This window comes from Pavona decussata, unplaced genomic scaffold (genome assembly GCF_977016875.1).
Source record: "Pavona decussata unplaced genomic scaffold, jaPavDecu1.1 SCAFFOLD_124, whole genome shotgun sequence".
Taxonomy (NCBI): domain Eukaryota; kingdom Metazoa; phylum Cnidaria; class Anthozoa; order Scleractinia; family Agariciidae; genus Pavona; species Pavona decussata.
The window spans coordinates 2,031,470-2,045,000 of NW_028145538.1; the positions used below are offsets into that span (position 1 = coordinate 2,031,470).

Consider the following 13,531-nt stretch of genomic DNA (forward strand, 5'->3'; position numbering starts at 1 on the left):
TTAGCAGCTGACGTCGATTAAAAATCGTAAATCACTTATCGTGAAAGTCCCAGGGTTAAGATACTCACGCGAGTGGGCTTCCAATGAGCCAGAAGTTCCCAAAGCGCATTTTCACCTGTTTTTTTTAGTAAACAAAAAAACAGTAACGCAGTGATTGTTCTACAGTAGATCGTGCCTTGAATTTAAAATTAGCACAAGATGACAACAGAGAGTGTCAGATGATTTCATTTTTCAGTTCGAATAATTAAGACCACGATTGCATAATAAGTAATAATTTGTATGCGTCTGTATCCTTTTCGGGATGGCACCCATTGCGGCAATTTGGCCCTAAGGCATGACAAGTACCCATGCACAGACCATAATCTAACCAGATGCAACGAAATGGCTTGTAGAGCATTTGCCAATATTCGCAGCCGCCGAGGCAATTGTGGGCGATGTTGCAATGCCTTTTATCACATGTTAAAGCGAAATCTTTTGCTTGTTTTGATGGTTACTGGAGCAGTTGTGGGCTTTGCTATTGGCGCAATAATCAATGATCCCGTGAATCGCATCACTGACCCTGAGAAGAAAGCCACTGTAATAATGCTGATCAACTTTCCTGGAGAACTGTTCATGAACATGCTGAAGATGATTATTTTACCTCTGGTTATTGCCAGTGTGATAACTGCCGTATCGACTTTGAATCCTGACGTGGCGGGAAGAATTGGCCGACGGACGATGATCTACTACATATCAACGATGGTATTAGCCGCCATGTTGGGTTTAACTTTGGTGATGGCTATTCGTCCTGGTTCGAGGGACGATCATGGCGCACAAAAAGATAATGACAGAAGTGTGACACATCGAAATTTGGATTCGCTGCTTGATATGATAAGGTATGGTTGTTTAAGGCAAAACTAGTTCATAAAAGGTGAGGGGGAGAACGATGGGTGGTTCAAGTGGATTTATGTGTTGCTCGCGCTTATTCAGAAGCTAGACTTTCTGCAGTGAAGCATGTCTGGTCAAAATATCACGGTTCAGTTGTTTCTAGAAAAAAAAATGATACAAAATAAACAGGTGTCACGCTCTTGTCCGTGTGAGTCCAATTTCGAGGCAATTTTACTTAGCAATCAGAACGAAAGTGAGTGAGAAAACAGTTCAGTTGAGTTTAAGTGAATTCATCCTTACGTGATTTAGCTTAAGTTATTTGTAGAAACAGCACAACCAAAAAGCCATTCAGGCATGATGGTGTGATTATTCAAAAACTGACACTTTGAAATTTCGCCCCTTCTTGTTGAATGTAAAGTTTTACATTCACGATCCAAAACTTGAATACTTATCTTAACAAATAGATTCCATTTTGCAGTGCATCTGTACATAGTTAATTAAAGGCAATGGTTATGAAACCTGACAAACTTCTTTGTTATATGTTTTTGTTTGCCTTTTTGGCCTTGACCCTGCACAAACAACAATAGAATTTGGAATGTTTGGAGCAACTGACCAATGGAAATGTTTTTGTTAAGATATGTAACTATGATCTGTACTCTGATAACGCACAGATGACGTCCAAACGTGGTGAGAACATAGAAGTACGAGCGTGACTTGTATTCTTACCACGTTTTGACGCCTTCTGTGCGTTATCAGAGTACCGACCCACGGCAAAACGGAATCTATTTGTTTTATACAATAACCAAGACATTTCAACACCTTTCGTGAGCGAGCTTTGCGTTGACTGAGCTGAGCTTTGATTTATTTTTGTGCGAATTATTTTGTAGGACCTGTTTTCCGAGTAATCTAGTTGAAGCAGCCATCACCCAGGTCAGTGAAAACATTCGCTATTCTTTTAGCTGATTTCAGTGTTGTGTGTGTATCCCGGATGAGTTTTCAAACACCATTTGCCCTTGACACAATTGCAACAGGAAATATGAATCATGCAAATCTTCTTGATCTAAATCATGAAAGCATTTATAACCAAAGGCCTGAGGCGAATAGTTATTGATTATTCATTATCAGTAAGTATACGTTTGTTCTTCTATCATGGACTGGACAAGCTGCCTCTTTGGCAGTACGGATTTATTTCGAGCGTTCTTAAATTCTGGGGAAATGAGCAGCACAATGATGAGAACTGTAACTGAGGAGAGCTACAAACTATCTTTTTAGTCGACACATATTTGATTAATACGGCTCATTGGTTTTCTAAACCCCAAAATACATTAGTAAAAACTAACGATTAAAGACATCATAATACTATTGTTAAGGTAATTAAAAGAAAATACAATTACGCAAATACTTTAGCTCAGATCAAGTCTGATTTCACGTTTAGACTGGGTCTTAAATTGTATTACAACTAGTATTTCATGCACCAAACAATCGAACTTATTTGTGCATTTTCTAATAACATGAAAACGCCGCAACAGGTCCTCAGGGACCTTCCCGTGTATGCTGTGGTAGTGCTGTGCTCTGTTGCATTCAGAGCCACAGAATAGTTGCTCCGAGGGTATTCGTAATTAGGGCCCTCAAGTCTCGATTCAGCACCCTCGTTCCAATAACAATAAGGGTCGCCTTTCTAAAGGCGCCCATAATGCGTTGGCGCCTCTATTGCAATAAGGGTCCCTGTTTTGAGAGTTTTAGTGATTAGAGAGAGGGGAAGCTTGGGGTGGGTGGGCGGGTGGGTGTGGCGGAGGAGGGGGTTGTTTTTCTCAGAATGGGCTAATGGGGATTTGTCGCTGGAGGGGACTGCAGTTGAACGACTGTTTTTAATTATACAACGGCGTTGCATTTTCAACACAGTTACTAGAATGAGGTTGCAAGTTTTTTAAACACGACCGCCTCATTAGAAATTGAAAAAGCTTGAGACAGTATGAATGACTGAAATGCGATGAGATAAATAATTAATAGGATAGATGCATAAACCGACAAAGTCACCGAGTGGAATTGTATAAGATGGGGTCTATAATATACCGCGGAATAGGCTACGATGGGGTTTGGACTCTGGGAGGCTAGCGGAACATGGAGTGCGACAGCAAAATCAAAGGTGTAGATTAGCTTTACAAGTAAAACGGAGAGAACCACTTCGTCCTGGATTAAAGCGTCGTGTAATTTCTTTAATTAACGAAAACCCTTTGCGTCTCAAATAAGGTTAAGCTAAGCCCAACCTTTTCGGTCATCACCTTATCTCGCTGTCAAATCTCCCTCACTTCTGGTGGGTTGCACAGCCTAAAATAATATAACTTTAACAGTTGACACTGTAGGTAATATAATATGATTCATTTTTCTCTCTTCCTAGCTATTTATGTATGTCTTTCCTTCACCTCGAAAAGGTCATTTACAATTGCAGGTGAAAGCCATCTGTTTTGAAAAATATTTGTAAATGTTGTCGTTGTTGTTGTTGCTAGTAGGCTTTGTTGGTTTGTTTGACTCGTTTTCATTTTCTGTAAGTTAACTGAAAGATTAGTACCTTATGGATAAAATATTAAAACATTTGTTTTGATTGAACAGAAAAAGACAAAATACATCTCAGTTCCAGCAAGTTATAAAACTTACAATGTGACAGGCGGGCCCATTCACCTTGAACCCAACGAGCAAATCACCGCAGTGCACAATAACGGTACCGTCAACATCACCACCATCAAAAAACAGGTGCGCACGGGCTCAGATACCGTGCCGGCAGGTGTGACGTCATCAGGTGGAATGAATATCCTTGGGTTAACTGTGTTCTCCATCGTGCTCGGCATTGTGTTGGCGAAACTGCGCGAGAAAGGAAAACCGCTGGTTGAATTCTTTTCCACCTTGAACGTAGCGATCATGATGATTGTTGTTCTAGTGATGTGGTAAGTGGGAAGTCACATGAAGAAGTTAGTTTCATTTGTAAAGGAGGCTGGCGTCCGTTTCTCAATCTTCCTGAAGGGTTTCGGGCCCTGCGGTATTTTTCAAACCTGTTTCCTTTCGATTAGCGATAGTTTTTCTAGCGAACTAGCCCAATGTATTTCTCAAGTCCTTAAAATTTTATTAAATGTGGACATTATGCAGTAAGTATTTTTTTTTGGTCTGAATGTTTTTCGGAAGTAATGAGAAAACCCATGGCCCAGCCATTCTCACCTGTAATGGTCACTCTGGTACCAAAACCTGTAACCAGCTGGCAAACGTTAACATCAAGCCTGTTTTCTTCGGTCATTACTGTTGAAATCTATTGAATCCCTGCAATAGACTCTTCTTAAAAAATAGAACACTTGCTTCTTATTTTTCTAGTCATTTTTTTTCTCAAGATTTTAAAGCACGCTTACTTCAGAAGACACCCAGTCAACTACGTCAAATGTTAATGTATGACCGACATCTCGTCCCTAGGATCGTCGTGACAATCAATTGAAATGGCGGACGTCGGCGAATACCCCGGTACACACTGCAAAATACTCCACGAATCTTGAAATATTTTGCAGCGCGTTCCAAAATCTTCCCCGCCATCCGCCACCCTTAATGGTAAAATTTCCAACCTAGAATTAGTTTCTGGGTTTCAATGAGAATGTTGTGCCCTTGACAAATACTCTCCACCTTCCCCGGATTGAATTTTCCAAGCACCTTTAAATTTCGTTATTGTTGGCAGCATGTCATGACATGCGGTCAATGTTGCTTCGCCTTGTTTCTGGAATGGCGTTCAAATCTAAAAAAAGCAAACAAGCTTTTCAAAAACACTTCGGTTGACATCTTTCATGTTATGCATCAGAAAATTTAGAAAGGTACAGTTTTGTCAGCCACAGATCTTCATTCGTCTGGCTGATTGACACAAAGCAAAGTGAAACTCTAACTCTTAGAGCTTAGGGCAATCCTTAACGGTTTCATTTTACCCTTGTTTAGAACTGCAGAAAATTGGAATCAAAAGACCTATAAACAACCGCATGCCGTTATAGGTATTTTAAAATTCAACCGAAAACTGTTTGATCTCTAGCAGGAGGCCCCTCCAGGTCTTTAGCGTCAAGAAGGTGGAAGGTTTTTATTAGAGGGGGCTGTCGGCTTTATATCACTCAAACTACTTAGTCTTAAGATTACTCAAAGTTTCCAAATGTCATTTAATTGCGTTCGACGTAGAAAGAACACAGATTGGAGTCGAGATTGTATGGGACAATCGATCAGCTAATGAATCGATCTTGGGACGCGTATCCGGCATCCCCCGCAGACTTTGCATGGGCGGATGACATCATCACCAACGTGGCGAAGGAGATAGAGAAAGCCTGGGATCAAGATCATCGATCGCACTCCCTAATCTTTGATTATTACTATAGTTATAAGTTTATTGAGACTGCTCTTACCCCCCATGACCACATTACACAAAATAGTGTTTTACTGCCGTTGGAACACTCATGAGCACATTTGACTGACTGTAATTTGATTTCCTAGGATTGCTCCAGTAGCGGTGTGCAGTTTGGTTGCCGCTCGTATTGCAGCCATGGATGACGTTCAAGGCACCATAGGAAAGCTGGCACTATACATTGTAACGGATCTGTGTGCATTACTCATCCATGCGCTTGTCCTGTTACCGCTCATCTTCTTTGTGATCACGAGGAAAAACCCTTACAGATTTATGAAGGGTGTGGGTGACGCCTTGATGACAGCTTTTGGCATCGCTTCAAGGTTTGTAGATCAGAAAACTTTCTCATCGAAAAGTATTACCCTTTTCTAGGCGCCTACTCTGTTGATCCACAGAGGCTCAACAAAATCATAAAATAATGAAACAGCCAAACATATTGTGCTAAACGTTTTAAGACACTCTTATTGGGCGGTGTAAACCCAATAAACCTTTTTATTAATAGCCGGGTTGGCTGTGTCTTATCGAGAAGCTCATCTCAAAGGGGGATTCCCTATGGAATAGCGCATGTATGGGCATATACGACTGCCTTACCTAAATTTCGCCTTGGCCTAGGTCATGGGTGGTTAGTCACCGCAAATTAGTCTGTGTACAGACAGTGGCCTGCGTTGACACATTCTTTGCTTCACGTACGTGGAACATTTAGGAAATAGACCTTATTCCAAGACTACTACTATTTTAATATTCTTTTGTTGGTATTTAAATTAGCCCTTCTTGCCTCGTTCTTAAGCTCAAAACTCAAAAGAATGTTTTACCTTGAACGAGGAAAGAAGGGATAATTTGAATATAAACAAAAGAATATTAAAATGAAAGCCATTTTGGAATAAGGTTTATAGGAGACTTCTACATGCAGTCTACCTATTAGGAAGTAGGTTCGTGATTGTTGCTATACTCAGATGAAAACGATTGGGGAACTTAAGCAACGACGACGGTGACGACAACGGCAACGCCATAAAACAATTGATTTACTGAACCTAAAACAACCGCTCTGCACGTCCGTTATATATTTTGGTACATTTCTTTGACGTCCGCTTAAAAACAACGTGAAATGGCCAAATTCAAGGTTTTGTGGAGAACGTGAGCGCAGAGTGGTCAAGCCGGTTTTCCTTCTCTTAATTTGAACGCGGCTCATACCAATTAAGTTCCAAGATTGTGTACAAGTTGAATCAGTTGGAACAGCGACATAGTTCAAACAAGACGAATTTGTATTTTCAAGTAATGTTTCCGTTGCCGTTGCCGTCGTCGCTGCCTAAGTTCCCCCCAAATGTCGCATATATGTTTGTTTCTTGTAAGTGAGCTGCGCGTGATGAGGATTTCGTGTTGATTTGACTTCGGAATTCTCTACCTCCCGAAAACCAAAAAAGTGTTTTCTTTCCCTAGTTATTTTTTTTTCTAAGATTGTGGCTATTAATTTTAATTTCAGTGCAGCTACACTTCCAACAACAATTCGCTGCGTGGAGCAAAACAACCACATTGATCCGCGCATCAGTCGTTTTATGCTTCCCCTTGGAGCCACTATAAATATGGACGGCTTAGCAATTGCTCGTGTGGTGTCCTCTATATTCGTTGCTCAGTTTAACAATATTTCTCTCAGCCCTGGAAGAGTTGTTATTATTTGGTAAGTAGAGAGCGCGCTTTATGATGAATGAATGGGTGAATGAATAAAGCGTAGTTTTCAACTGAGTGTCGTAAAACAATTACTAAAGTAATCAGTTACTCTGGGCAATCACAGCAGATGTGAGCAGCGCAATAAGCCAATCAGAACTCAAAGCAAAAGCATGTAACCGACGCTAAGCACGTGATGAGGAGGAAGGAATCTTCATTTTCTAGGAGTAACTAGTTTTAATTTACCCGTATAAGATCCAAAAGTTTTAGTTTTGTTCGAAAGGGGTAGTGAAAGGATGATCACCCGCTTTTAAAGGGACGTTGATTGATGAATGGTTGCGATTATGAACGAGTAAATCTTTTTTAAAGATGCCGAAAGAGTACTGACGGATACTTCTTCAATTTTTCCCCCGCTAACTCAGTCTGATGGCGGTTGCCGTATCGTTTGGTGCCGCTGGGATACCAGGTAGTGGAATCATGCAAGTCATTCTTCTTCAAGCTGTCGATCTTCCGCTGCATGACGTAGGCCTCATTTTCGCCGTTGAGTGGTTCATGTAAGTATTAAAAGCAACAAGCTGTGTTCATACCTGGGTCCAATATGATAAAACCTTTACATTGGTCGCTAACAGTCTGCGCTGTTGTTATTGCTCACACATGCAGCAAGTGAGTCCAATATACATTGTATGAGTTTCGTTTTGTGTGCCCATGTAAAACCAACGGCCAACCTTGTAAACTACAAGTGTAAACGATTTTTGAAATTGGCCCATGGTCTCAATAAAGAGAGCTACAGTTCTTTTTACTCTCGTTAGAGCATTCAGTATAATATCTTAAATCCCAACTTCCATGTTGCGAACCAACGTCACCAAGGAAAACAATCTGCTCAATAACCCTTACTAGTGATCACTCATACGATCCAACTCGTACAACATTATTAACTGTGACACATGTAATAAAGTACTTGAGAATAATGTATTATTCATTGAGTGACACGAGCAAACTCGGGAGAAGGAAATCCGAGTGCTCCTATCAGGAGTCGAACCTTGAGATAGCGGACCAATCGGCTTGTTTATAACGGCAATGTCACTGAGCTTGTATTTACTAAAACCAAATCTTCATAAGCAAACATTGAGCATTCTTGCTCGTCCTTCCTCATGCCTCCTCGTGAAACTTAAGTAATACTATGTTTCTTTCTCAGAGACCGTTCAGTGACAACCGTGAACGTTCTTGGTGACGCAATAGGCACTGGGATTGTACAGCACCTGTCATGTGACGAGCTACAGTCTGATTCTAATGATGATGACGCAGTAGCATTGAATGAGCCACCTAAGAAAGATAATGACGCTTTAATGTCTCATCCTGCTGATATGTAAAAAATTCCGACTAGAAACAGAATCAGAATATTCCATGCTCCATAATACTCATTTTCTCACACCATGCGGTGCATTCCTGGATATCCTCTTTAAGGATCAGTTCATGTGACGTTATAGCATTACTCGGTCGTATTTGCACGTTTAGTCGAAGTTTTTGTCCTCCGAATTACTGATGTATCTTAGGTGTCGCGACTCCTTGGGCCTGATAATTCGGAAAGAATATTAGTTTTTCTAGTGAGTATAATTGCGTCATCTTGCAGTCGCCACTTAAGTGTATAATTATTAGCTAAACAGAGTATGAACTGATATGTATTATCTTTATTAGAATATTATCTTTATTAGAATATTGTTATTAAATTTGAGACTGAATTTACTTAAAACAAGGCCCTATACTTTTTGAGTTACGGTTTTGGATCAGACGGTTGTTTTGCTTGGAATCCTAAACCAAAACAGGCGCCGTACCGCGCACGCCAAGTCCAAGAAAACTTACTAAATTTATCCAGCTTTATTACCATGCCCTAGTCTTAAGCCATTGGCGGCAACGGATTATCAATATGTAGCTTCGTTAACTTTTGGTAACTTTGGCAGCCTTTGATGACTTTTTGGTATCTTTAATGCATTTGTTGTTACTCCCTTTTATTTTGTCTCATACTAGCTTAAAGACGATGCATAAAAAAACAAGAGGGATACTATGTCTACTTTGTGAACCTAATTTCAGGATGTTGATTAAGTTGCTCAATGATGGCGTTTTCTTGTTTTCCAAGACATGTATGGTTGTGCTTGTAGTCATGTTTGCCATGGCCTCACTGTAGCCGGTTGAAATTAGGAGAAACGTTGACCTCTACGTACATTAACTTGATTGTCGTTCGTTATCTATATCCTGTGACCAGTTGACCTGTTGGTCGGTGAACGTGTTTTGCTATCCCTAATTACTTACCCTTTGAAAGTATCGCCTGGTACACTGTGAAGTTAGGTGGAAACGCAAACATGGTTACAGCACGGCATAAATGTAGGGAAATTGTATCTTGTAATTACTTAGTAGTTGGTATAGTCATTAATAGTAGTTGCGTAGCATGGATGATTTCAATATATATAATTCTGTTTGTATTGAGAATAACAGACCCAAGAAAGGAACATAACAGGGTAAGGAAATTTCTTTTATCCATTCTTGGAAGTAATATATTAAACAAGAGAAAGCGTGTTTCATCAGACTGATTCAAACACTGAGAAGAAGGATGAAAAAGCGAAAAGGAGTTGAGATTTTTCTAAACGACTTCAAGGCGTTTGGATATCGGATCAAATGCAGTTTCAAGTGTTTAATATGGCTTCTCAAAAGATCAATAATCCTTGGAGAAATTCAAACCTAAAGTTGGCAAAATTTTATGGTTATTTAGCAACACATACCAAACCACGGTCACAGCAGTGATTTTCTTTGTTTTCTCTTGATGGATTACTAATGAGTTGGAGAAATGTCTATGTTAACTCGACTATAACTTAGCCAGGCAACTTATCTCTTGGGGCAAGCTTCAATTGAAGTCAGTGAGCTATAAAGCAGATTTGCCGTTTTATACAACTCGTAGTCCTGGTGCGTGCCATACTTGATCGATAATGCGTTTCCCGTAAGGACTTGAATACAACACCTAAGTTGTTTTCTTTGTGTATCTGTAGCACGGTGGAATGCTGTGGTAATTAGCTTTTTGTACAAAGCGCAAAACTGCATACTGCAGGACATATAGCTAGCTCCTGACTTGCAGTTTTACAGACACGTAGTCATTAGTTCTTCCCAGATCAAAGAGAACTTTAACCTCAGGTTCTGTCTCAGCTTTTTGCATAAGGCCAAAACACTGTAGTACACTTTTATTATTCGGCTTTCATGCTCTCAGTTTGTCTGATAATACTAATGTATATAATCTCATTGTTTTTATTGTTTTTATTTTTTAACGTAGCATTGTTTTTTTATTTTGATGTCTGTGTTAACAGGCGTTATTTCATTTTAATAATAAGAGGGAGCATGAACCTAGGACCCCTAGGCCTCCACTTGATCCAACACAGACTTCCATACAAGGTGGGGGTCTGCGCTGTAAAGGAGGCTCGAGTATTTGACATTCAGTTTACAAGGTTGTTTTACTTGTTTATTCTATTGAAAATCAATTTTTTGTATTCATTTTCCTGACGTTTACATGTGATGTTGTAGTAAAACAGTTGTTGAAGAACGTGTTATATCAAACGGATATGGAATTCAGGTGGATATTTTTTTAAGTAAAAAAATCATTCGTAATTTACCCTCAAACCAGAATCATTTTTCTCCCATAAAAAAAAAAAAAAAAAGTATAATTTCATTGATACGCAACGGTTACCGTGACACTCAAATTACCATACAAAATTGTAGCATGTAAAAAGTCAGTATAACGCCTGTAAAACTTGGGCTATCTGTGCTTATATGAAAAACAATGTTGACGCTCCCGCTTGCATCATGCATAAATTTACCACGGTTGACTAAGTTTATTCAAGAAGGCATATGAAATTATCTTTTGTTGTTATTGCTGGTTGCTGCTGCTGCTGCTGCCTGTTCCATCATTGCGATAAAGGTCACAGTTTTGAGCTTTCTTGTTGGTTTGCAAAAACGTCTATCGAAAACAAAACATGCCTGCTTGTGGACGACGATGTGGTCAATACGGGAAAAGTGTCGGAGCAACAGTCAGGAATAACCTTCTCTTGGTTTTGCTGATTAGTGGCGTGACCATTGGGTTGCTGATCGGTGTTCTCGTCAACCCTGAAGTAGATCGCATATCAGACCCTGAGAAGAAGGCGACAACCGTCATGCTTATTGGCTTTCCGGGCGAGCTATTGATGGATATGCTACGTATGCTTATTTTGCCCCTGGTTATGGCAAGCCTGATAACTGCAGTATCAGGACTTAATCCTACAGAGGCGGGCCGAATCGGGCGCCGTACGATTATGTACTATATGTCAACAATGGTGTTGGCTGCTCTTTTGGGTTTGGTCTTGGTTGTGACGATTCAACCTGGGAAACGTGACAAACCCGGTGAGCAAGGAACGTCTGATGACACAGTGAAATACAGAAACCTAGATTCCCTGCTGGATATATTGAGGTATGAATGTAATGTGTGTTAATATTACCATCAAGGCTAAATCCGATTAATCCTATGTAAATCAAATAGAAGAAAGATCCTTGGAGTTAGTAAGCAACTTAAGAGAGAATGTCTGTGAAGACCGCGTGATATCAGTAAAATGTGGCACATGCTTCAAAAATTCAAAACCTTCATATTTCGCTCAGAGATACCCTATGATAAGCCAACAAACGTGATATATTTTTTTTGTTCAAAGCTGGCTGTATTTTCAAGAAAATTCTCAAAAACTGTAACGGGCACCGACCGTCACAAAATGGCGGAAATTAGTGCGTCGAGTAACAACACAAGAACTTCGCTCGTGTAAAGCGCAAAAGGAAGCACGGTTTTTTCAAATTGGTATATTTGTGTAAGAGACATTGGCAAATGATTCAAGTCTAAAACCAGGATTGTTTACCTAACTGGGAATACACGGCAAGAGTTTAAAAATCACCAATATTTCATTGTTTAAAAATCTCATTTTGGAGCAGTTTTTCAATAAACGTTTTTCCCATGCGGTATAAGTCAGAAGCGCTTGAAATTAAGGCTGTGATTAGTGGAAATAGTCTTCTTTTCAAGGATATAAAAATTAGTCTGGGGCTCCTAACTATTGCACGGAAAAAACACGCTTTATGTCGAGAAAAATCACAAACTCCACTTGTCAACAAACACAAATAATCGAATTAGAGTCTGTTATCGAAGCCAATATTCCAAGCAAATCTTAGTGCTTAGCACCGTATTTGATTTGAAAGTCAACATTACAAGTTTACCTTGCAAAACTTGTGGCTGTAGATTGCTTTTCATCGCCACTCTCCCTTCAAAATTGTTATCTTCCCTTCGACCATGTTTACCAAAGCACAAGTAATCAACAACCGTACGTATGACTCCTCCATGAAACATTACAGTTCCTGACAGATTCAACCATATTTGAGTCTCCACACAGCTATAGCAAATAAGGTAACTCAATTGTACGATTAAGAACGATGATGCGATTATCTATGGTCGCAGAAGAAGAAATTTTGCAGCCCGAAGACGCACACAAGAGGAATCGTCTGTAGAATGAGACGATCATGTTTGTCACGCAATGAGACCGAGCGCGCAGGACACCCAACAAAATTAACAACCAGATTCTATTTTTTCCGCGGCAGTTTGTCTGCGTCCGACTTCAAGCTTAAAATCCCCTAGCTGACATGGTACTAAATCTGTTACCAGCTTTTTATCTGTTAGGATGGGATTTTTTAGTACAAATGTTTTACGATAAGAAAGTTCGCGCTTTATGTAAGCTACGCTCAAATAAATCAACCATTTATTAAAATCATCTTTTACATTATTCAGATGTACACTACCCGCGTTTAGCGAAAGCTATTCAAGGCGGGTAGTGTAACACGGGCCGGTGGTGTAAGTGTCGCCTGAAGGTTAGCCTAACAGTGGTATAAATGCCACCAATGCTTTTAGCACTCAGCTTGTAAGGCCAATGAAGAACATACTTAAAGCAAAAAGCAGATAAGAGCCCGGAAAACGAATCTTATTGCTGGCAGATGCAGCCTAGACAAAGTGACTGAATCTTTTTCATGTAAGGCTGTTTGCGATGAACTGATGTGTCAGTGACATGCTAAAAGACAAACAAATGTCCTTTAGAAGGACAACATTTTCAATGCCCTTTGTAACATCAGCTAGGCTTAGCTTGAGCTACACAGTTCCATATGGCCGATGAATCCGGATTAATTGCAATTTACAGTCACGGCATATTCCTACCCAAAGCAACGATAATTATTTGGATATCTGTGCTCCTGAAAATAAAAAAAAACAAAAAGTTTCTAGAATAATATTAAGCACCGCAGGGTTCTAACCACAGCCGCACCCATACTCATGGTCAGAAATATTTAGAGAAGAAAGTTAGACCCTCAAATGGTTTGTAAAATAACCACTGTAATGAGCCCTGGATATGACCACTCTCAGTACCAGCGATTAGTCTGAAGGGCTTCTGAGGGAATAAAATGAGACTACAAAATTGTGTAACTGTCAGAGTTCAGTTTATTTGAGAGAACTTAATGGAGTTCTTCACAGATTAGTAGCTACGGCTATAAAAA

At 39.8% G+C, this 13,531-nt stretch overlaps 2 protein-coding genes and 1 long non-coding RNA gene across 3 annotated transcripts in view; 2 read left to right on the forward strand and 1 right to left on the reverse strand.

The window, feature by feature from the left end:
• The first annotated feature begins 359 nt into the window (after positions 1-359).
• LOC146469415 (excitatory amino acid transporter 3-like) lies at positions 360-8,807 on the forward strand. The gene is made up of 7 exons (XM_085123441.1): positions 360-875; positions 1,755-1,797; positions 3,478-3,809; positions 5,371-5,604; positions 6,762-6,956; positions 7,366-7,497; positions 8,139-8,807. Exons 1-7 carry the CDS (start codon positions 382-384, stop codon positions 8,311-8,313), a joined length of 1,605 nt encoding a protein of 534 aa, XP_084979567.1. The 5' UTR covers positions 360-381; the 3' UTR covers positions 8,314-8,807.
• On the reverse strand, positions 8,643-8,919 carry LOC146469416 (uncharacterized). Its single transcript, XR_014867243.1, has 2 exons — positions 8,800-8,919; positions 8,643-8,752 (listed from the first exon to the last, which is right to left on the reverse strand). It is a non-coding gene; the product is annotated as an uncharacterized LOC146469416 (long non-coding RNA).
• Positions 8,920-10,755: 1,836 nt separating this feature from the next.
• Positions 10,756-13,531, forward strand: part of LOC146469417 (excitatory amino acid transporter 3-like) — a 13,882-nt gene continuing 11,106 nt past the window's right edge. The window contains exon 1 of the mRNA XM_085123444.1: positions 10,756-11,426. Coding sequence (XP_084979570.1) covers positions 10,957-11,426 — 470 coding nt within the window. The 5' untranslated portion in view covers positions 10,756-10,956. The remainder of the gene's footprint in view (positions 11,427-13,531) is intronic.

What these genes read in the sequence shown, in the direction of transcription:
- LOC146469415 (XM_085123441.1), top strand. Translation starts at nt 382, where the DNA reads ATGGCTTGTAGAGCATTTGCCAATATTCGCAGCCGCCGAGGCAATTGT. An exon ending in ATTGTTGTTCTAGTGATGTG is followed by an intron (nt 3,810 to 5,370) that starts GTAAGTGGGAAG and finishes TTGATTTCCTAG; the next exon opens with GATTGCTCCAGTAGCGGTGT. An exon ending in TTCGCCGTTGAGTGGTTCAT is followed by an intron (nt 7,498 to 8,138) that starts GTAAGTATTAAA and finishes TTTCTTTCTCAG; the next exon opens with AGACCGTTCAGTGACAACCG.